Source organism: Rhinopithecus bieti, unplaced genomic scaffold, assembly GCF_001698545.2.
Source record: "Rhinopithecus bieti isolate Rb0 unplaced genomic scaffold, ASM169854v2 scaffold_31127, whole genome shotgun sequence".
NCBI lineage: Eukaryota > Metazoa > Chordata > Mammalia > Primates > Cercopithecidae > Rhinopithecus > Rhinopithecus bieti.
In genome coordinates, this window is record NW_016813970.1 from 2078590 (window position 1) to 2101743 (window position 23154).

General features: G+C 37.5%; 1 protein-coding gene across 6 annotated transcripts in view; it reads right to left on the reverse strand.

Moving 5' to 3' along the window:
• Nucleotides 1-23154, reverse strand: part of DYNC1I1 (dynein cytoplasmic 1 intermediate chain 1) — a 327551-nt gene that overhangs the window by 280720 nt on the left and 23677 nt on the right. For 4 of the 6 annotated variants that reach the window (XM_017849321.1, XM_017849317.1, XM_017849318.1 and 1 more), the window contains exons 2-4: nt 14400-14516; nt 8715-8829; nt 5888-6029 (exon numbers count right to left, since the gene is read on the reverse strand). In XM_017849321.1, the coding sequence (XP_017704810.1) occupies nt 5888-6029; nt 8715-8829; nt 14400-14507 (365 nt within the window). In that variant the 5' untranslated portion in view covers nt 14508-14516. The remainder of the gene's footprint in view (nt 1-5887; nt 6030-8714; nt 8830-14399; nt 14517-23154) is intronic. The other 2 variants (XM_017849322.1, XM_017849319.1) reach the window with 1 other exon arrangement.

The window sequence follows — 23154 nt, forward strand, 5'->3', positions numbered from 1 at the left end:
ATATGTATCACCTATTCAAATATAAACATAATTTTTAAATAAAAAATTATTTGCTTCTACATAGTCTCTGGAAAGACACAAGACACTGGCAACACTATTGCTTACAAAGAGCAGAAGTGAGCTTACAAAGAGCATTTTGCTCCTAGTTACTGGAGCAAAAATGAGTAACTAGGGAACTGGGGTAGACTTTTCACTCTATGCCTTTTTGTAACTTTCAAGTTTGTACCTTGTGAATATATTAAACTTGTGAATAAATCTTTTAAAGTGTCATTTAATATTCCTGACAGTTTTGCTTTACTTTTTTAGTTTTAATTACAGCTTCAAGCTGATTCTGTGAACCTAACAAAGAAGCAAAACGTTCAAGGCAGAAATCATGAATGTACATAAAATCATTTCCTCAAATCATTTTCCAACATAAAGGAAATAGTTTGTATTGTAACCTATAAAATCTATGTCATTAGCTATAAAATAGGGAGGGATGTTTTAAAACTTTTTTGAGACGCAGTCTCACTGTGTCACCCAGACTGGAGTGCAGTGGCACGATCTCAGCTCACTGCAAGCTCCACCTCCCGGGTTCACCCCATTCTCCTCCCTCAGCTTCCTGAGTAGCTGGGACTACAGGTGCCTGCCACCACGCCCAGCTAATTTTTTGTATTTTTAGTAGAGACAGGGTTTCACTGTGTTAGCCAGGGTGGTCTTGATCTCCTGACCTCATGATCCACCCGCCTTGGCCTCCCAAAGTGCTGGGATTACAGGCGTGAGTCACCACGCCTGGCTGAGAGCTGTTTTAACTTTGAAAACATTTTCAAAGTTTCCTTCCATTTGGGACAGGTTTTAGCCTATACCGTGGTGTCCAGCTGAACTTTATGAGGTCAGTACACTTTCCTAGATTTTTGCAGGCCAGTACACCTTCTAGTTCAGCTCTGTCACTGAGAACCCTAAGGAATTACAACTAAACATGAGAAAATTCCTAGTGCAAAGTGCCCTGTGAGCCATCCATGTGAATGAGAAGAATAAATGTTGGCGGAATGATTTTCACTTAGATCAATTCACTCTGGTTGTTATCTGAAGGTTAGTGAGTAAGGAGTAGGCAACCCAGAATGTGGTCTATAGGGGCAAAGATTGTCCTTTACCTTGTCATGTTTAATAATTTTATATAATTACTTTGGATAAAGATACAGGCAATGCTTACTAAAATTGAAAATGACACCAACATGTTCTACGAGAGGATCTAAAAGATTTTCCCCATCGGAAAATGGCTAAATTAAAATGTGAAAAAATTATAATAATTGCTAAAACTCACATATAGTTAGTATACACCAGCCTCCTTTCTGAGTACTTTATAGAGTATTACTTTGTATAATCCTCACAATAACCTTATGGAGTAGGTTGTGTAGCACTCATATCAACTACTGTTAGAGATTATGTAGCATAGAGGTATACGTTGCGGAAACTTGAATCAACCTGCCTAGGTAAAAACCTAGCACTGTAGCAAAACAACACTCTGTATGAACTTGAGAAAATTACTTATTCTCTCTGCGCATCTCAGTGTCCTTATCAGTAAAAAGCAGATTTTTTTTTGAGACGGAGTGTTGCTCTGTCGCTGAGGCTGAAGTGCAGTGGCGCGATCTTGGCTCACTGCAAGCTCCACCTCCCGGGTTCATGCCATTCTCCTGCCTCAGCCTCCCAAGTAGCTGGGACTACAGGCACCCACCACCACGCCTGGCTAATTTTTTGTATTTTAGTAGAGATGGGGTTTCACCATGTTAGCCAGGATGGTCTCGATCTCCTGACCTCATGATCCGCCTGCCTCGGCCTCCCAAAGTGCTGGGATTACAGGCGTGAATCACCACGCCCGGCTGACAAACTTTTTTTTCTTTTTTTTTTAAATCTTGGATGCTATGTTGCCCAGGCTTTTCTTGAACTCCTAGCCTCAAGCAATCCTCCTGCCTCAGACTCCCAAGTAGCTGGTATTACAGTTCTGAGCTACCACACCTCACTCAACAAACATTTATCAAATACCTACTACAGGGGTATCACTTAGTCCCTACTTTCAAGGAATTCACCACTTTCTGAGGATGAGTGACATGTTCAACTAAACAAAAGCCGTTCTTCAGGGCTATAAAGTGCTAATGCTTCACTCTTATGTATAAAAAGCGTAAGCTGTTTCAGATAAATATTCTTTACCATATTGAGAAAATATTTTGTATTACTAGTTTACTACATTTTAAAACACAGGAATAAGTGTTTAAATGTCTTAAGTATAATTTAAGTACATATTGCAATGATTATTTTCCTTCTTTGACCTTTTGTATGCTAAATTATATAGTAAGACATTTTCCTATACTAAAATAACCTTGCATTTTTGAAACAATACTAATTAACCATAGCATAGTATCCTCTTAATATGTTGGATTCCAGTTGCTTACAGTATATCAAAGATTTTTTTCATTTATGTTTATAAGTAAAACTAACCCTTCAAACTAACCTTTTCTACAAGCTTTTAAAATCCAAGAGCTTGTTGCTTGCCAATATAATTAACTAGCAATGATTAATTGATTCTACCAAAACTGATCAGGAGATAGAAGATAAAACCACAAATATAAGTTGTAAATGAGAAATGGGATATAACGATGGAAGCATAAATTGCAAAACAAATTGTGACACTTTAAGTGAAATTTTAAAATTAAAGCATTAGCATAACTGGAAACTTACATATTTCTACTCTCTACCCATTTTAAAATTTTCTCAACTGCTCTTAAAAATCAGTAAGAGGTGGCTGAGTGCAGCGGCTCTCGCCTATAATCCCAGCACTTTGGGAGGCCAAAGCAAAAGGACTGCTTAAGGCCAGGAATTTCAGACCAGCCTAGGCAACATAGCGAGACTCCATCTCTACAAAAAGTAAAAATAAAAATTAGCTGTGCATGGTGGTGCACGGCTGTAGTCCCAGCTACTCAGGAGGCCGAGGCAGGAGGATTGCTTGAGCCCAGGAGTTTGAGGTTACAGTGAGCTAGAATTGCACCACTGTACTCCAACCTGGGCAATGGAGCAAGACAGTCTCTCTTTAAAAATTAAAAAAAAAAAAAAAAAAAAAAATCAGTTTACAAAAAGAGGATTTTTTGTTATCTTTTTTAAAAGCAACTTAATTCTCAACTTCTTCTTCTATATATAAAGTTACATTGAACGTATGCCAATTTGCCCAAGATTTAAGCTAGGTTAACAAGGATTATAAGAAATGTTTGCTAATTTTGGCTTTCTAAAGAAAATTTTAGCTTTGGTTTGAAATTTTGGCAAATGAATGAGATAATTTATATGTGCCTTTAGCTATGGCCAGATGTGTTAATTTAATTCTTGTTATCTTCTGAAAGATTTTCCATTTTTTGAAGAGTTCAAATTCCACACAAATAGGCAAATTTATGAGCACAGAGTTATATTCTTAAGAATTACAGAACTATTTTCCCAGTCTCCTGTTTTATGAAGTGTTAAAGTTAATATAAATTGATTTCAAAGATGTGTCTTCTACATAAAAAGACATTCAAAGTGGAATTTTAAAAAACTGAAATATAACATTCTCCTGCAATTTAACCTCATATTTATTTTATTAAAGAAAAAACATAAATTTGTGTGGAATTTTCCTAAGTTCAAAACAAGGGCAGAATTTACTAAGCCATTCCTAATGTGTTCTCCTCAAGCAAACTTTGTGCTTAGTTTTTCTGAAAACTATCATGTTTCAATGCAAATTTTCTTGCATTTCTATGAAAGCTGCACTTTGCAAGAGATTTATTCATTGACTTCTAATTACTCAATCTTGCAAGAACTTTCCTATAAAGAATTGAAGGTACTGTTGTGTTGGGTAGGAAGGAGTAGGCTGCACCTCTTCCAAAGTGATTCACAAAGTTAAAAACAAAATCACTTAAGAAGGGGAAAGAAATAAAGAGTAAAATTCTCTGAGAAGAAATAATTGCTGTTGTCCCCAGAGTACTAAGAGCATAGGTCAGCTTTCTTCAGAAAGTTTTCAAAAGGGCTCCTCAAATGTGAAGTCAGTAATAGAATTGAATGCCGCCAACTGCACCCCTGAAGCTAAGCAGTAATGAGACGCACCATCATGATATAGAAATGGTCAAATACATTAACTTAATGATAGACCAATGGACGCCACCCCCCAAGAAATGTGATTATATTGTGCCAGCTCTTGAATAAATGTTAGATCTTACACAACTGTGTTGCTATTACTTTGTTCCCCCCAAAGACCTTTTGAAGTGTTCAAAGCAAAAGATGAGAGAAGACGTGTGCTGCCCCAAATCACAAAAGCGATTTGCTAAAATAAACCAGCTTTGTGCCCTCAAAAACCTCTACTTTTTTTTTTTTTTTTAATTGAAAGCAGTGTCCACTGGTCTCCAAAGGGCCTATAAAAACAAAATATTCAAGTCTGAAGGACACCAACAGGCAGAAATAGGCAAGGTAATTCCAGTCTCACATGTTGGTTTCAAAAGCAAAAAAACCCTGCAGCTCAGGTCAATGCTAGATTATCTTCATGTCCAGATTTTCAGCTACCAAATTAACTATGCCTGTATAGAAATAGTACACTTTCAGAAGAAAATGCTTATGCTAATGCCTTAGGTGGAAAGAGAAAAATGCAAAATTTTATATCTTTGCCCCAATAATACATATGGAGGCAAGAAATGCACACAGACAAGGACTGAAAAGGTACGTAGACAAGCCAAAAGGATGACTTCTTAGAACAGCAGTGCTGTGGATGATTGTTTCTTCTTTTTTTTTTAAACTTGATTAAAGTATTTTATGATTTTTTTAAATTAAGAGTCAAAGCTAGAGTTCATAAATTGCCAGGCCACAGGCCAAATCTGGCCCATAACTACTTGGAACAAAAGTCATTAACATTTAACATTTAGGAGATTATCACCTGAATATCTGAATCTGTAGCTTCTCAGGAAAAATTGGAAAATGCGGAAAAATTGGGTCCGTCGTCCCATGTGAGCTCAACCAGCTTGATCTATGAGGGGGACATCCGGCCTTTAAGAATTGGGTGCAGCTGCCGTACTCACATAAATTCCTGCCTGTGGATCCTGGCGTGTGTGAACACTGGCGAAGACAGCTGGATTTGGAGAGCTACCGTGACTCCATCTACATTTATGAAACTTCTCCTTTCTTCTTTGTACATCTTTACCATTTGGATACCTCTTCAGTGATTAAATTACAGAATGTCTATATCCAATTTCAGAAGTTACATAATCTGTGAATCTACATAGTATAATACAAACTTGGCAATGAACTCACTAAACAGAAGCAGCCAATCCTGATACTACTACTACCAATACTAATACAATAAAAATACTCAGGTGACTGAGTTTTCAAATTAGTCAACTTTTACTAAGCAAATAATACACTTAAAAAATTAAATTTAGAATTAGAACATCTCAGTATTCTATTCACAAAGACTTTCATGGAAACCAAAACCAAAGTAGGATAATAAGAAGCTGGATATATATTCAGTTTATCTTTGCTCTCCCTGCCTTTTTTTAAAAATTATAATTATACTTTATGTTCTAGGGTACATGTGCACAATGTGCAGGTTTGTTACATATGTATACATGCCTTTTTCAAGCCTAAGCTAATGGATATGTTTGTGTTTGTTAAGCAAGACACACGGTACTAAATGAGCCCACTGAAAGAAGGATGATATATGTTGATCATTTCTAGTGTTCAAGATGATTGCTATGCCACTAAAAACAGCAAGCCGCCATAAATTTAAACATAAAATGTCCAAGTACACATACAGATATATGCACATTTCACAGTATTCTAACAGTGTTGTTGTTGTTGTTTTTAATTGGCACCCGTCATGGCCTTTTAAAGGGACAATTCTTACCTTGTTAATGGCCCCAGATCGCCTGAGTCTTGGCTTCCAGCTTCACTGGGAGTGCTCACTGATTTCGAGGAGGGAGACATAGGGGTTGGGACTAAATAATGAAAATAACAGGTATCCCATGTTAAAAAATGCAATGGCTGCACTGGTGAAGAGCAGTGTCAGACAAATCAAAACAAATGGGCCCAAATTAAAGTGGTTGTATGGCCAGGAGACATTGAGATGGGATTAAGAAAAAAAAAAAAAAAAAGGAAAGAAAAGGAAAAAAGTCCAGTGAATTTTTTTGTAGTTTGGAAATTAAAATTTGAAATGATTTAGACAGAATTAACATAGGGATTCTGAGGCCATGTCCACCCTAACAAAGTAAAATGGAGAATCAAAATAGCTATCCAGATAATTCAAGTCAAATATCTCTCTAGCATGAACCATCCAGATAATTTTGATTCTTCATATTATTTTGTTAGTATAGATGTGACCTATTAAAAATAAAACAGGGTGTCTATAAAACTTTAAAACATTATTAAATAAGTGATTCTGAATAATTTTAAATGGTCAAGGACAGTCAGAAAAATCTGTTGTATGTCTGCATTTCGAGGGAAATGTACTCTGTGGAATAAAAGCTGCATTTGCCATGAGAGCCTACGTGACAGATAGAGAAAGGGTAAATGTTGAACCTGGTAATTAAAAAGTCTCTTTCAAAACAAAGAAAAATGCCAGGCTGCTTTATTTTTACATTTAATTAACAGTTGCATTCCATTATACTGTTTACTGTCTTTGGGACTCGTTTTGCCTTGCCTCCAGCAGCTCTAGAAGACACTGCCATGTGCACAGAAGTAAGCTGCCACTCTGAAGACAGGAGACAAGTTCAAAGATCAAGGTCAGCACAAGCTGAAAATCCGAAAGCAAGCATAATAAAAGAAAAAGGCTAAAGTCAATGCAATTTTCCCCCTTCCTTCAGATACAAGCCCAATGTCCTTCAGATAGAAGTTGCACCAAATAGCCAAGACGGCTCCAGGCCAGGCAATTCAACGGGTTCTCAATATCACATATGCCAAAGAAGCCATATGGATAGAAAGAAACGTCAGTACATAAGTGTAGATTCCCATTTGGTTTCAATCATGTGCAATTTCCTTTTATTTATTTAATAGGGTAAAGGGCTTAACTATTTTGCCCAAATCCTATAACACAATGGCAGATCTGTCAAGGAGCTAGGAATTTTCACGTGGTCCCACAATTAATTCACTGATTACCCTCTGAGTAAGTTCAGAGGGTAAGTCGGAGAGGTGACTGAAAAATGAAAACGGGGCCCTTGCCAGGGTCCCTTGGCAGTAATGCAGGGATCCTTCAAAAGTTGGTCATGGTTTAGAGATGTTAATCTGTTTTGTTCTTAAAGTTTAATTACTGGCTTTACGTAGGGTAGGGGAGACTAGGGCATACTATTATTGTGTTTAACCAGTGTTCACAATGCAACAGAATTTCAAAGGCTATTTTAAGGCACAAATATAATTGATTGCAAGGTGTCTAATTCATATCCGATGTCAACTAAGTAGAAAAAAAAGTGTATCAGCTCCTAAGTAGAAAAGAAAGGCCATCAGTCAAATATAATATCCCCAGGCTACGTCTTCCACAACATAAAGAAATTAAACAAAAGAATTTAATCTTATTGGGGCTTATTATAGCATTGTTGAACATACTATTTTACCTATTACAAATTGAGATTGAGTATAAAATGCTTATTAATAGTGTTTTAGTTTTGTATGTATTAAATTACATCCAGCAATACTTAATAATTTGCAAGCTTATTATATATTGTTATTTTTATTATTCACATTGATATAAACATTTGCCATTTTGTTGCACATGGAATAGTTTTTACTCTTAGTTTAAGTAGTTACGGAAATAAATGATAATTTATTTTAATATAAAAGTCAATTACAGAATTAACTTCAGAAGAAAGTATTCTAAACAAAAGACCTGAATACTGTATTTATTTTTATGTATTCTTTTAAAAGGGTTTTTAACTATACTGGATATAATGCAGTTTTATAGACACCCTAGGATTAATCTTAAATGTATGGAAAACAAAAGGATAAAAGAAAAATAAAACTATTACCTGAACGATATATAGGTAAGTGACATAATAAACAAAATATGCACAAGTAACCTTCAACACAAAGAAAACAAGTAATTCAATATCCAAGCTTTAGTGATAAAATGAGGTCACAGACAATCAACTAGGAATGAATGAATTAGAGGAGGAGCACTGCAGTGAAAATGCCAATTAGTAATCAAATCAAAATACAATAAAGTCAAATTAATTTAAACTTGTTAATCGGCTGCTAATCCACCACCATTTTGTTTTCCTTCAAATTTCCCACTGTGCCTTCTATCTTCATCATGGACTAACTCTATGCCTGTGGTAGTTATGAAATTCATAACCAGATCCACAGTATTTAGATTGGCAAAGAGGCGCTGGAATTCAGCAATGAAAACAAAGAACAATTTAATAAGAAATTCCAAGATTTCTTATATTTACCAAGTGGCAACTCATCTAACAAGTATAAAATAATCTACTAGTAACACGGTGGAGAAGGTTGACCATCTAATCAGTCAATAAGCAGCAAACTACTGACAATTCTATAACCTTTCCTCCCACCTCCTTCCCGCCCCTCAATTCCAAAATACATGCAACCTGAACCATAAGCCACAGAATGACTTTAAAAATAAAAATTAAAAAAGTTAAAGACTTAAAAGAATAGTAAACACTGGACATGGTATATCGCACACAAGTTGATTCTGAGGAATAGTAACAGGAAGCACTTTTAAGTACCTAGAGGCGGCTCCGGTGAGATACCAATGCTTTGCAGCAAAGCCTCTGTCTCTCGTCGTTTGCGATCCAGATCAGAGTCATCCTGAACAGGTTCTTTCTTCTGCTGCATATCAGCCTAGAAGTAGGCATCAGTAAGAAAAGTTAATAACATAACTAAATGCTTTTCCTGGCTGAAACGGAAAATGATAAATGCATGGCAGTGAAGACAAGGTGAAAGCCCTAAATAGATATAATCACATGTATAAAGGATGAATAAACACCATAATTGCTCCATTTAATAATTACTGGCCCACTACTTTCTCTTTTGGTTGAAGGCTTTTTCCTGCTTCTATCACATGAGATGAAAGTTTCTCTCACAGGTTTTGGAAGAGAAAACATCAAGGCAAAGTATTTCTGGCAGGGGATATAATATAAAAAAAAAAATTCTGACTGTTTTTTTAGACCTCCTTGTCCCTTCTGGGATATCAGTTATTGATGACTGTGTCTGTAATATTTAGGTCCCATGTTTGGGATTGTGCAAACCAGGAATTGTTGGGATCTTGCAGAAAAGTAAAACTATGAAAATGTTTAACTGTAAAACACACTATTTGTATTGCTAAGACAAATTTGCCATGGTTTAAGATAAACCGGGCTAAAATCTGTATTAAGGCATGCGATCAATATTGATATGTCTTGGTACTTGATTCTAATTCTCACAGGATTCCATTATATATACTAACTAGAAGAAGAAAATTATCATGTAGAAAATAAAGTACAGCAAATCATTTACAAGAAATTCCTTTCACAAATTCTGTCTAAAAACACATTATGTTTTTCATACCACCCTCTTAATGTCAGATCCTATGCCAGTTGGTGTTTTTACAGATTAGTGACAAATTAAAAGGCAGGTGAACAAGATATGTGGTGGGATTCTAGGGGAAATTTAAACATTCCAAGTCTCTTCTATCTTTCATAATACAGTTATTACTTAAGATAAATTATTTGCTCCACATCTGAAACATGATAACATCATGTTGATGTGTAACTACCTCACAACAAAGCTTTGTGAGCTTACAGAAGTGAGGTTGTCTTAAAGCCTGTCAAAAAACATTTCGTTATGAGACATACCTTCTTCCCCAGGGGAAGCTGGGTAAGCTAACAAGTACATTACTTTCTTTGGGCATGCAGAATACATTTTGAAGCAGTGAAGCATTAGTTACATTGTAGTATCTATAAGCATAAAGAGTTTATGCAACTTTTGACTTACTCCCAGAGGGTAACCTACACACTGCTTATAAACTAAGTGCATCTTTGCACATGTCTCTGCGCTCAACAATTCTGTTATTATTAACTTTGGGCTAAAGCACTCATATTTTTGAAGTCTATCTGTCATCAGAGGGAAGACTACCATTTGAAGGCCAGTAAGGGCTTATAAGAGTCCTACAGTATTTCAGACATTCTGCGTAACCCAAAATTATGAAATGCCAGTTTAATCTCTTATCAGTGAAGATATCAAAGTTCATGTTCTTTTGCAATTTTAACACTTAAACTACCAAAGCAAGTCCCAAAGTTTATGTATACAACAGAGGCAAAGATAGAACTAAGATGAGAAAAAAGGTGTGGCAGAGTGAGGATCTGTATCTACTACAGAATCCTACTATGTTTTAATCATTCAACAAGCAGTGATTTTGTAGCATTAGTAATTAAAAATCTTCAGAGTGCCTTTCTCAGCAAGTGATATTTCTGTTTGTGTAGAGTAATCACAGCTGAGACCCAGAGAGGATAATCGAAGAAAGAAAAATTTGTCAGCTGAGAATTGTCAATCACTTTTCCACAGACATTTCCATATTTATTAGAGAAACATGTGAGGACGGGCCAGGAAACCCCTGGTCATTCTACCTCGCAGCAATTCGGCAAAAGGCCAAGGACAGAATGAAACTTCAGAGTGGCTCCCGCTGAGCTCACCTCATTGCATTAAAGCCAATTTTTAATGAAATTGGGCCAGTGTCTTAAATGGTGGCCACTATATTTATTTTAAAATCAGATTTCATCTATAATATCACAGCCAAGAAAGCAGTTGACATCCAAAAGAGCAGAGGGTGGTAATTTTACACAACATGGACATAGTTTTCTGAATTCTGTGGAGATAATCAACCTGGGTGGTCCTAATTCACACTAGTTTTTATATTCATGGCAAAAAAAGGGCACTCAGTTTAGTATTAAAGAGCATTTCTTTTCTTTTTAATGTTAAATTTATTTGTTTTATTTAAAATATAAGCCTAAAGAAAGTTTATAAAAATCAAGGCTATTTAAATCTATTTCTAATTCTCTATAAACAACACAAAACTAGAAAATCTTAAACTCGGGAGTCAGTGACAGTGGCCAGTCAATATTCCATGGATTCAGGATCAGAAGTTTCCAAACAAATTTGCAGAATAGAACTCCAGATGCTTAGACAGGATGTCTGGGACGTGCCTCACAAACCTGCCCTGACTAGTTCATATGTACATTTATTCACTCATTCATTCATTCTATAACTCCTTTTTGAATGCCTACCATATGGTAAAACCTATTTTAGACATTGACTCAATGATTAAGAAACAAACAACAACAACAAAAGCATATAGCCCTGACCTTGAAAGCTTGCAATCTATTAGGAGAAAAAGACAAGTGAAGGGGAAAATATAATACCTTGTACTAAGTGGTTTGATACTGTCAATGATAGGATGCAGAACTAACCTAGTTATGAGGAAAGAAAGGTTTCAGAGGCAGCTTTCTGGAGAAAGTGACATATGAGATGAGAACGGAAAGACATGCAGTTAACAGCCAGGTGAAGGACAGCCAGGTAAAGTTGACAGCCAGGTAAACTTAACAGCCAGGCAAAGGATGATAGGAAGAAGTAGATCAGTGAAAGCAGAGGAAAGAGAACATCTTAAGTTCTCTGTCAAGAAAGAATGTAGTCCATCAGGGTACATGTAAGCAGCTGCATCTGACTGGAATGTGGATTTTAGGGAGAAAAAAAATGGGGGCGAAAAGAGAATCCTGTTATGCCTGTGCAGACCTGATGATCACTGCAAATTGGGGTAGGGAGTGGTGAAAGGACGACTTCAGGTTTCTGATCTGGAAAATTGGCTTGATGAGCCTTAGAGGTAGCTCCCTTTTATCTCCAGACTCCTTCATGTGATTGGAGATAAAGGGGGACTGCCTCTAAGGCTTAGACCTCTGCAGCCCAGCTTCCCTATGTGAGAAAGAATCAGAATAGATTACTTCCAGATTCCTTTCAGCCACAAAATGCTCCAATCCCATGAAACTGGGGGCCTTGAATTCTAAGATCCTTCCAAAATGGGACATTTTTATAAAATGCCCTCACCAGCAGAGATCCTAAAAATGTATGCGACCATTCTGTGAAGCCCCATTCATCTACTCTGATAGCTGATCTCAGAAGCAGAATGACAGCTGTCTCTTACTGCTCTGGGATCTTCTCGAATCCTCTTTAATCTGTGAGGAAGACATCATTCCTTTCTCCATTTTACAGAAGAGGAAACAGGTTCAAAGAGGACCGATACCCATTCAGGGCCAGTCTGTGAAGGGCAGATCCAGGCTTCCCAGCCATGTTCCACTCAAAAGCCCCTGTGCATAATCACTGTGTTAACTGTCTTCAGTCTTACAGCCCCAGCTGCTCAGAACCAACCAAGTCAGCACAGTTGCAGAGTGTGCATGGAAATAACCAAGGAAAGATCTCTTTGAGGGGAGATGGATGTGAAGGGAGAAGATTTCAAGCCAGGAGAGATGTTAAAGATGATGTGGTCCAGTGGATCCTAAAATCTGGCCCTGCTTCAGATCACTCAAATCAGAGACTTTGAGGATGGAAGACTTGGACTCTGTATTGCCATCTGACTCTGTGGAGCACAGTTCAGTTACCACAAGCTTCAATCACCATGTTAGTTTAGAAATGAGAAAACTAGGACTTCATATGATGTCAATCCAGAATGAGGCAGCAGCCAGGAATGTCTCGAGTCCAGGTGTTCCATACCCTCCACTACTTGCAGCCTCCAATCTCCCAGGGCTCTTCTTGCTGTGAAACCACCTAAATCCTCACCAGGCAAAAGTGCTTGGTTGTAGAATCAAAAGGGGAGCCTGCTTCCATCAGTCCAGTGTGCCTGTAATTTCCTCAAAATGTGTAAAATGAAAAAGATGAAGCAGACAGCATAATTTGGAACCAAATTTCCCATATCACATCGCATTTTGTGGTAATTCTATGAAATTCAAGTTGGATATTAGAATGTCAGTTTAAAAGGAAACTGGTTATTAGTAAAGGATAACAGGTGCTTTAAAACTACAGTAAGTGTTGACATTTGAGGGAAAGGAAATATAATAACTTAATGCTTTTTTGGCTTTGCATGGAAATGAATAGCCATTCCTTGTCAATTCTCACCTCTACTTCACTCAAAGACTGCATATGTAACAGCAAAGATCTCAAAGGGAAAAAACATTATGTGTGATGTCAAGGACAAACAAATGATCACATCAATCAATGGGTAATGGTATAGAGAGATGAGAGATGCCAGAAGGCTAAAATGCAACTGCAATTATCTTTTACTTTGTTGGAAAATAATAATTGTTGTAAATCTGTTACCTTGGTCTCTCAGCCTTGTAGTATGAAACAACACTTATTTAGATTGTAAGGCATCAAAATAAGTTTTCTTTTTCCTTACAGAAGAACTGCATAGGGAAGCAGTTCTGGTTTCTATACGCAAAAGCATATCATACCACACAAAGTTTTTTCTTAGAAAACTATTCAAAAATATCTTTGGTGTCTGGTTTTTATATAAGATGTGGGCTATTCCTACACTGCCACAACAAATTAGGGAACTAAAAATAAATTATTTGTTTGATTCACATAGTGGAAGAAAACGTGACATGACAACAAGGCATTGGATTGGGATTACAGAGTCCTAGATTCTAAGTCTAGAAAGCAGAAAAGCTACATTTCACCTCTGGGTCTCTGCTGCTTTGTTGGCATAAAGAGGGGCCTGAACGGAAAGTCTCTGAAATTTCAGCCAGATCTAACATGTAATAATTCTTTGTACTGTATGTACTATCCTATCTACCTTCTCACAAAGAGAAGGACAGCCTTCCCCTTACCAAACCTAAGATGCTTATTTACCATTAGAAAATGTATGCCACTTTGGAAACAATGGAAATCCACTGGCATAGTTTTCTAATTTTCTGCTAAAATGTTCCTGCTGGTAGATTTTTCAGAAAAAAAGAAAAGCCTTTCCTTAAAACTAACATTTATTAAGTACTAACTATATTCTAGGTACTGCTAAGTACAGCCCCACAAAATAAATGTATTATTGTTCTCATATTAAAAATAGGAAACTGAGGCACAGAAAGGTTAAGAAGTTTCTAACAATAACAAGATCACAGACCACCCTTAGAATTCTGTTCAAGTCTGTGATGAACCTGGAGTCTGGAGGCCTCTGGAGCCTCTGGATCAAACATTATCCCCCATTTAGGTGATGGCTGACCAGTACATAGCAGAGGGTAACAACTTTATCATGCGGAATAGGGACATAGTCAATCATTTTATTCCGATATCATAAAAGGATTCTTTTAGGTGGTCCTGTTTATCCATTTGACCAGCCCCTCAGAATCAAGTGATCTTCCTTTTTCCCCCACAACACCCCAACACCCAGGATTTACCTCTTTCTTTTTCCTCTCCTCTTCCTTCCGTTTCTTCTCTTCTCTTATCTGTGCTAAGCGCTGCTTTTTGCGCTCTAGCTCAGCTTTTAAGTCACTTTTGTCAGACATGTTGGTTTCCTTGGAGAAAGGGAAAAAAAGAAGTGAACATATATAAAAATAACTTTTCTGTATATCATTGCAAAAATCATTTGAAAGAAAATGCAATTTGAAAATGTGACTTTTGGGTGATCAACAAGAGGTCGTATTATTTAGCCTATGTGAAAGAATCAAAGAAACACATTAAGTTAGATCTTGTCCAAGGATATAAAATATTTCCCTTTTAGGTATATATACATAAATATCTGAAGAAATACAAGGTTATTATCTGGCCTAAGCAAGGATAGCAACTTCCAGATAAGCAACACATTTTCTGTACAAGTTTTTTAACAAATAAACAAAAATAAATAAGAGAATCAAAAAAGAACCATCATCATGACTTACAATTTAGATGATAATGGAGCAATTCATTCCCACACTGAGAAAAGAAAATAGGCTGTCATAAACCCTTAGAGACGTGCCCTGCTCAAATTTCTATGGACTCAATAAACATTCCTCCACTGAGCTAGGACGCATGGAGATTTCATTTTGCCTAACATTATTTGCATCAGGGAAGACAGCTGCTGAAGACCTAACATGTTAATCTTCTTTCTCTGTAAAACTCCTGAAGTGTCACAGTTAATTTCATCTCCAACACAACCCTATTTCTATAAAACTTTCATTTGCATTCTGAATGTAATATTGCTTATTCTGGCACTTTCCCTTTCCAAAGCAAAGGGTGTTTGTGAGTACATGAAACGGGAGATAACACCATGGCAAGTTCTTGGGAAAATTTATCCAAACAAGATTTAATTTTAATGTTAATCATGGTGATGGTGCTGGTAGTGATGGTGCCAGTAACATTTTTAAATAAAATCAGTTCGAAGAAGACTCTTACTAATTACCAATGATTATATATTTGAGCCTTTTGTGCTCCCAACTGAAAACTAACAAAATGGAAACCTTGAGAAATGAAGGGCCGCCCTCGCCCAATTTTCTAAAATAATGGGGAAAAATTGACTAACCATAAATGTCATGAGTATTCGTTCGCATACTATTTGCATGCAACTAGGATAAGTATATAATGCATCTTGAAGTAGATTACAGAGCAATGGAAGGCAAAAAAAACAAAAAAACAAAAAAACAAAAAAAAAAACAAAGAATACAGAACAATGAAAAATTCTCAACTTTTTGTCATTGTCCCCAGAAGGTAATCATGAATCTGCAGTCACTCTAGGACACACTTTCAGACAAACAAGTTGGGAAATACACTGTGTTTCTACTCTGATCACAGTGTGACAGCAGAGATTTGTGAAATAATCAGAATTATTGCAATAACCAATCTCAGCCATTCATGATCATACTCTTTCTTCATTTATCAACAAATATTTGCTGTATTTAATCTGTGTTAGGCACTTTATAATGAATAGGGATACGAAGATAAGCAAAACCAGATTCTCTCCTTCAAAGAGCGTATAGCTCAAATTTGTGGACATGCAGTGTGGATAGAGATGTTCTCTGAGATATTGGCTTATTGATTACTCAGTGCCAGGCCCTTGACATTCATTATCACATGTAATCATATCAATCCAAGTAAACCAGTATTATTACTAATTCCTTTTCATAATTAAGACAAAGGAGGTTCAGTAAGAACTGAGACTGCCTAGCCAATAGATGGCAGAACCTAAATTCAAGCTTGCCCGTGCTCTGACCTACTACATGTTTGTGATCCCCAGTGTACAAGTTCAGAGGAATGCAGAGCAAAATGATAATCAAGGTCTGGTGGAGTATGCCAGGGGAAGCATTGAGGAATAGGTAGAATTGGGACTGGGTATTGAATGAGGTCAGAAACTAGCAAACGAAGGGCATATTTGGATGTGTGAAGACCTGTCAAAGAGGGAACTGACAGATTGAGTGCAAGAGATGCAGATAAATTCAAGTCAAGAAACAGAAAGTTGAGGCCAGGTGTGGTGGTTCATAGCTATAATCCCAGTGCTTTGGGAGACTGAGGCAGGAGGATAGCTTGAGGCCAAGAGTTCACGGTTACCGTGAGTTATAATCACGCACTGTACTCTAGCCTGGGTGACAGAGTGAGCCTCTGTTTCAAAAAAGAAAAAAGAAAAAAAAAGTTTAATTGGTAAGAATGGATATGTTGAGGCAACCTGGAAAGCCTGGACAAAACAGAAAATTGAGTTCTATTTGGTGTAATGGGTGATGGGCAAACATAGCAGATTTTTGAAAAGAAAAGTGACAAAATAAAAATGGAATTTGCGTAAGCCTATTCTTGTCCCTGCCTGTATAACAGACTGGAGCAAAAACTAGAAATAAGGCAAGCTGCTGGGTAACTAATGCCAGCTTCTCTCTGATTCAACTGTACCTGTACAGGGATGGTAGGCAAATGTGGGACAGAAGTAGAGAATGTGCACTAGGGAGAGCACAGCCAAGAGGGACCAAGGAACTCTTAGTAGCCTTTAAATATGGAAGCAAAAATGGAAGGTCCAGTAACAATTTGACTTTGAGAGGGCAAAGGGGATGGCAGTGAAATTAGGAAGAAAAGACAAAGAGGAAAACCGTGAAAAAACCTTGCAACATGTATTTCATAATTTGGGTATCAGTGGAACTTCTGGGCAGAATGCACAAATACAACACTACAGATGGGGGGACAAGTGGAATGGGGGACTGAAGTTGAGGAATAGAGTTTGGAGTCATCCCCCTACAAAGGGCTGTTTAAACAGAAGATGCAATTCGAAGTCTTAACAGAGCCAAGGCAGTAATTGAGCAAGCAGAGCCGTGACTGAGGGCCAGCCAGAGAGGAAATGCCCGGTCCACAGTAGGTAGCTCCACCAGGTCCGACTGAGGGTCCACATGGAGGGACACAGGCCCACGAAGTTAGATCTTCCGATATTTTTCTTTCTAAGAGAAGTTGCAGAACTTCACAAAAGCGAAGTTTATCACTAAAATACAGGTTGCCAATAATTTTCAACACCAATGGGTAAAATTCCTGGCAGGAATTCCAGAAGTCATCTGAGACGTTATAAATAGCATTGACCAATAAGGGTCCATCTAACTAGTGTGCTGGAAATTTTTTGGTAGTCAGAAATGAAATGTATGATCAGAAAAATCACTGTTAAAGCAATAGCTGTTTCATTCTAAGCTGAAAGCAGCCAGGAGACTCTTCTTAGAAAATGTGTTTTCCCCTCCTCCACGTTTCCCCAACTTTTACGTGACCTTTCCCCAACATTGCTTTACCTTTCTCCAATTCATCAAAACTGTCTGGTGCAACTTCAGCAATATTTATTGTCATTAAGGAGCAAACCATAATATAAGAAAGTCTTATATTTGTTATGATTTTCTTGCAAAGAATTTCAATCACAAAAGGGAAGTAAAATGTATTCTCAGAAAATTTCTGTAAAGTGCAAAGGCTTTCTTGCAAATAATAAATACGTCTTACAATGTTGATCATTTAAGTTGGAATTCCCAGCCAGAGAGTCAATATTTTAAAAATAACAACAAAAACATTGAGGGAATTTTTTAAAAAAGATTATATTAGGTAGTGATGATCCAAATAATTTAAGTCTTTAAATGCAGTAGGTTACAATGCTAGAAGACACAACTGTAAATGGCCTTCCATTTATTGATTTTTTGATCCATTCCAAAATAGATGCTTAGCATCAACCCCTAGGAGAATAAGGAATCTCAAGAGAATGCCTCATAAAGGGTTTGGAAAGTACACATTATAGTGAATGAATGAGCCTTTACACACAGTAAAATGACTTAAATAGTAGCATTAAATGCAGTGTCAGCACTGAACTCCATAGGATTTCCTGGGGGGTTTGCTCCTCTGACCCACTAAATCTCCCTGCACATCAAATAAAGCAAATCGAGGAACAAAGCATGAGGGACATGAGTTATAGAGATTTCTGTGGCTAATGCAGGTCATTGCCAAGGCAATTCTGATGCACTCAGTCTAAGAAAATAAGAGTCAAAGCTACCTACTGCTAATTATTGCTCATTTACTTCATACACATAAAAAGCTGGTCTCTCATTTACAAATGGCAAGGGATCAAGTGGGTAAACCAAACCCACCTCTGGGTATAGGGCTCCTCCCTGTCTGATCATCTGCGTGTTCTACCACACACCAGCCAACTCTGGGCTTGACTCCACCCAGACTTAGGAGGAATCACAGCTCAGTCTTTCCCCAGCCCCATCCACTGCAATCAGTTGCACTTTTGTACCTCCTGCTCAGCATCCTTGGAGCAGAGTCCCACATTCAGAACTCTTTTTCCATCTGTGGCATCTCCTCTTCCTCATTCACTTTCACCCACCTTTGTTGCCAAATTCACACTTCTTATCTCCCTCCACCCCCGCATCACAGCCCTTGTTCTCCTGCAAACCCTCCAGTTTTACTATCACTGAACACAATCCCCATTTCACCCCTCGTCTTTCTTTGTCAAGCCAAGTTATACTCACCCCAAAACAGATGTCTCAAAGTTCAAATCAGCTACTACATTTCCCCTGACTCCATACACCAATCCCTAGAGCCTGCTAGCTTTTTTTCAAATTTCAGCTCTCTACTACTGATTTCCCTTTTGTTCCTTGATTCACCCTTTATCCTCTGCTTAGTGTTGTCATTACAGCTCGTCTCCACTCATCCTCCCAAATGTCTCAGTTCTGATCACTGTGGCTTCAGCACATCTCTGATCTGGTAAGCTGTCATTCTTTTGATCCAAATACATGAGTCAATAAAAGTAAAGAGCTAAAAATTATGCCTGGCAAATCCTAAACACCCAAGAAAAGTTGTTTCTCCTTCTCCTCCTTCTCCCCTTCCTTTTCTATTATTATTACCATTAGTTTACCCTGCCCACTCTTGCCCACATCACCAATTGCACCCTAATTCAATAACCAAGTCGTCACTCCAAGTTCACTGCAATCATTTAAAAAGTGTTACTGTGAGAATTACATGAAAGACATGGGACATTACTGATTTAATAACAATACATTTAAAGTAAGGAAATCCAGTCTGTGTTCCTAGCCATTCTAAAACACTTCAGAGCAAGTAGAAGGAGCTTCTCTATCTAAATGAGTTATAAAATGGAAGGCATGTGGGGAAAGGGATGTGACTCAAAAAACAAAAAACAAAAAACAAAAAACACCTTTTTAAAAAATTAAGTGCAGTCATTTAGCTTAACAGTAAAAAAAAAAAAATCTTCTCAGTTTTTTCTTTTGAACATAAGAATTACATATCAAGCTGTCCCCAGCAGACATCCCCTGCACCTTACCCACTTCCCCCAGAGGATGGGTTGGTATATGAAGACATGGTTTCTTCTCTAGTTAGGAAGTTAGTTATAGCGAAGGTCTCTCCTGCTGTTCCATTATACAAATGGCTCATGGTCCTAAGTTTCTTTTCTTTTCTTTTCTTTTTTCTGGGACAGAGTCTTACTCTTTTACCCAGGCTGCAGTGCAGTGGCACGATCTCAGCTCACTGCAACATCCACCTACTAGGTTCAAGCAATTCTCCTGCCTCAGCCTCCCAAATAGCTGGGACTACAGGTGCATGCTACTGGGCCTGGCTGATTTTTGTATTTTTTTATAGAGACGGGGTTTCACCATGTTGGCCAGGCTGGTCTTGAACTGCCAACCTCAGATGATCCTCGTGCCTGGGTCTTCGCTGGGATTACAAGCATGAGCCACCACACGCGGCCCCTCAGTTTCAATAGAGGAAAAAATGGAGAGAGGAGGGAGGGAGGCAAACATGAGAGAGAGAAATGTGGATACCGAGGAGGGAGGAAGTAAAACTAAAACCAGTTTCACATCTTCCCTTGCCTTGCCAGGTTCCCCTACATCTCCTTTACATTCCTTATGTCTGCACATATCCATAGAGAAAGGAAAATGTCCAGCTTTTCTCGAACCCAACAATGATATCTATTGCCTTCATTTTTACTTCTGCACATATCATCATGGCACAGTTTGGTCCTATTTAGAACCAAGTGTCTAGCAGAGGAGATGCAAAGGGTTTAGTTCTGTTTACACAGCTGCTGAGTAACAGCACCTCCGAAGGCTTAGCTTTTGAACAATATAGATCTCTATTTCCTTTCAGTTGTCTAAGTTGGCAGCCGTTTGGGATTCCATTCCTAATGCTGGCATATGCAAATGTATTTTTAAGCTTAAAGTTGGAACCCTAGGAGGTTTAAATCATTGCCCAGCTGTTGCCAGACTTATTGAGAAAATACCCAGAAATAAGTTATCTTTTCCTGCCTGAAAACAATTGCTCTTGTCAGCTCTTCACTATCATGTATTGAACTTTTCATCTGCCACTGGATACGTGTAAGAAATTTGATCTTTCACAGCCCCATTTCACCTGCTTAGTGTCTCAAAATGCAGCTGCCTCCTTCCACTTGAATGGGAGGCCAAGGGATGATACAGACGACAACCATGAGCCCATTTTTACAGCTATAGCTCAGTCAAAAAAAAGAGGGTGATAGACATCTCAGGAGGGAGTTGGCTGGTGAAAGGAGGGTTATTTCCTACATTTTTACAGCCATCAGTACACTATGAAAACAAAATTTTAAATAAAACCCATCTTATAGTAGGACGATGCTCAGGACTGTTCTACTAACACCACAGAAGAGCAGTTCTCAAACATTTTTATTTCAGTACCCTGTTATACTCTTAAAAATTATCAAGAACTTCAAAGAGCTTTGGTTTATGTTTTATGTAGGTTATCTATTAACATTAATCATGTTAAAAATTAAAACTGATAAAACTTTAAGTATGTATTTAATAATTTATTTTAAAGTAACAACATACATGTTATTAACATTTTGTGAAAAAAACTACAATTTCCAAGACAAAAAAAAAGAAGTAAGATGAATGTAATGCTTTTACATGTTCACATATCTTTTTAACATCTGGTTTAATAGAAGTCAAATGCTGTCTTATAGCTACTTCTGCATTCAATCTGTTGTGATCTGTTATTTTAGTCGAAGTATATGAAGAAAATCTGGCCTCAAACAGATATGTAATCTGAAAAAGGAGAAATATTTTAACAGCCTCTTTGGGTAATTGTGGATATTCTTCACTATTACACCAAAAGTCAACAAATAGCAGTTTCTTAAAGGTCAGCAGCAATGTGAATATGAAACCATATCAATCAATGAACTTTTTGTACTCTGTTACATTAAAATCCATTGGTCTATCCTAAACACTGAATCGATCTTTTACTCATGTATGATTTTATAATGTCATGAATAGGTTACTTGGAAAATATAAGTAACTGGAAAATAATAAATCAGGCAGACCTTCCAAATGTTGACACATTATGTTATATCTGAAAATCAAATTTAGTAACTTCATCGCCAAGCTCTTTAGAAGTCTTTAGGTGACATAAAACTGTCAAGCTCAGGGTGGCCCAAAATTCTACTTTTTGTTTGAAAGCTCAAATTTTATCATTAGCAACAAATATTGTCAGTTATGTTCTTGAAGTGACAAACTCACACCATTGATTTTTGAGAAAATGTCTACCAAACAGTGAAGTCTGAATCACCCTAGTTTGTCAGTTGTTCAAGTAAAAAATAGTGTTTCTTTTTTTATTAAGGCAGTTAGTTTAACTCACAATTCAAATTATTGCACAAATGTTTTTCCTCAAGACAACTATTGAGTTGGTAGCAGAAGGCTTTGCTTGTTCCCATTTGTCACACAGTAAAACATACACCCAAGACTAGACATTTAATGTAACTAATTTTTTTTTCTGCTTTATGAAGGACATTCTTAAGTGAAACTGGGTTTTTTTTTAAAAACCTGTGCGTGTAGCAGTGAAATTTGGGCCACTACTAGTACAGTTTGGTGCCACTGCCTCAAATCGCATTAGAGTACCAGCAGTTTTACCCATGATTGCTTTTATACCATCACTGCTAATGTCAACACAGTAGAAAAGACAGATAACATTTTAGTGTTATTATGAAAATAGCTTTGACCTTACAGATCCTGAATGTTTCTGGGGAACCCCAGGTTCCCCAACTCCTGGGGAACCACTAGGGGTTGCCCAACTTAGGTTAAGTCAACTGTGACTTAACCTAATTCTGCTAAGATAGAGTTGATTCTAAAGCTTACAGAGACATTTCCTTGACAAAATTTTGCTAAGTGTATATATAAATAATCTAAACAGAGGGAGTTCATGCTCTTTCTTTTTAGGGAAAGAGGTAGTGAAAGACTAGCAAAATCACTAAGCATTAAAAATTCAAGTTAGAGTCAAAATTCCACAAACTATGATTCAAAAATACCTGGGAGATCTAAGTAAGACCTCTAGATACAGCATAAGGAAAACCAGAGTTAGGGGGAAAGCGAGGCCTTGAAGAAAAGGCCCCATAGAGCATGGTGGCAGGCGTCTGTAATCCCAGCTACTCGGGAAGGCTGAGGCAGGAGAATCACTTGAACCCTAGAGGCAGAGGTTGCAATGAGCCAAGATCGCGCCATTGCACTCCAGCCTGCTCAACAAGAGCGAAACTCGGTCAAGAAAGAAAGAAGGAAAGAAAGAAAGAGAGAGAGAGACCCCATAGAACAATGTGTGAAAGATTTCTCACCTGCCTAAGCCAGGTAACAGGTAAGGAAGACTAATTGAGAAGCCAGTTTTCGTTCCCCATTCTCCTTCTCCCCTCACTGAACACACACACACACACACACA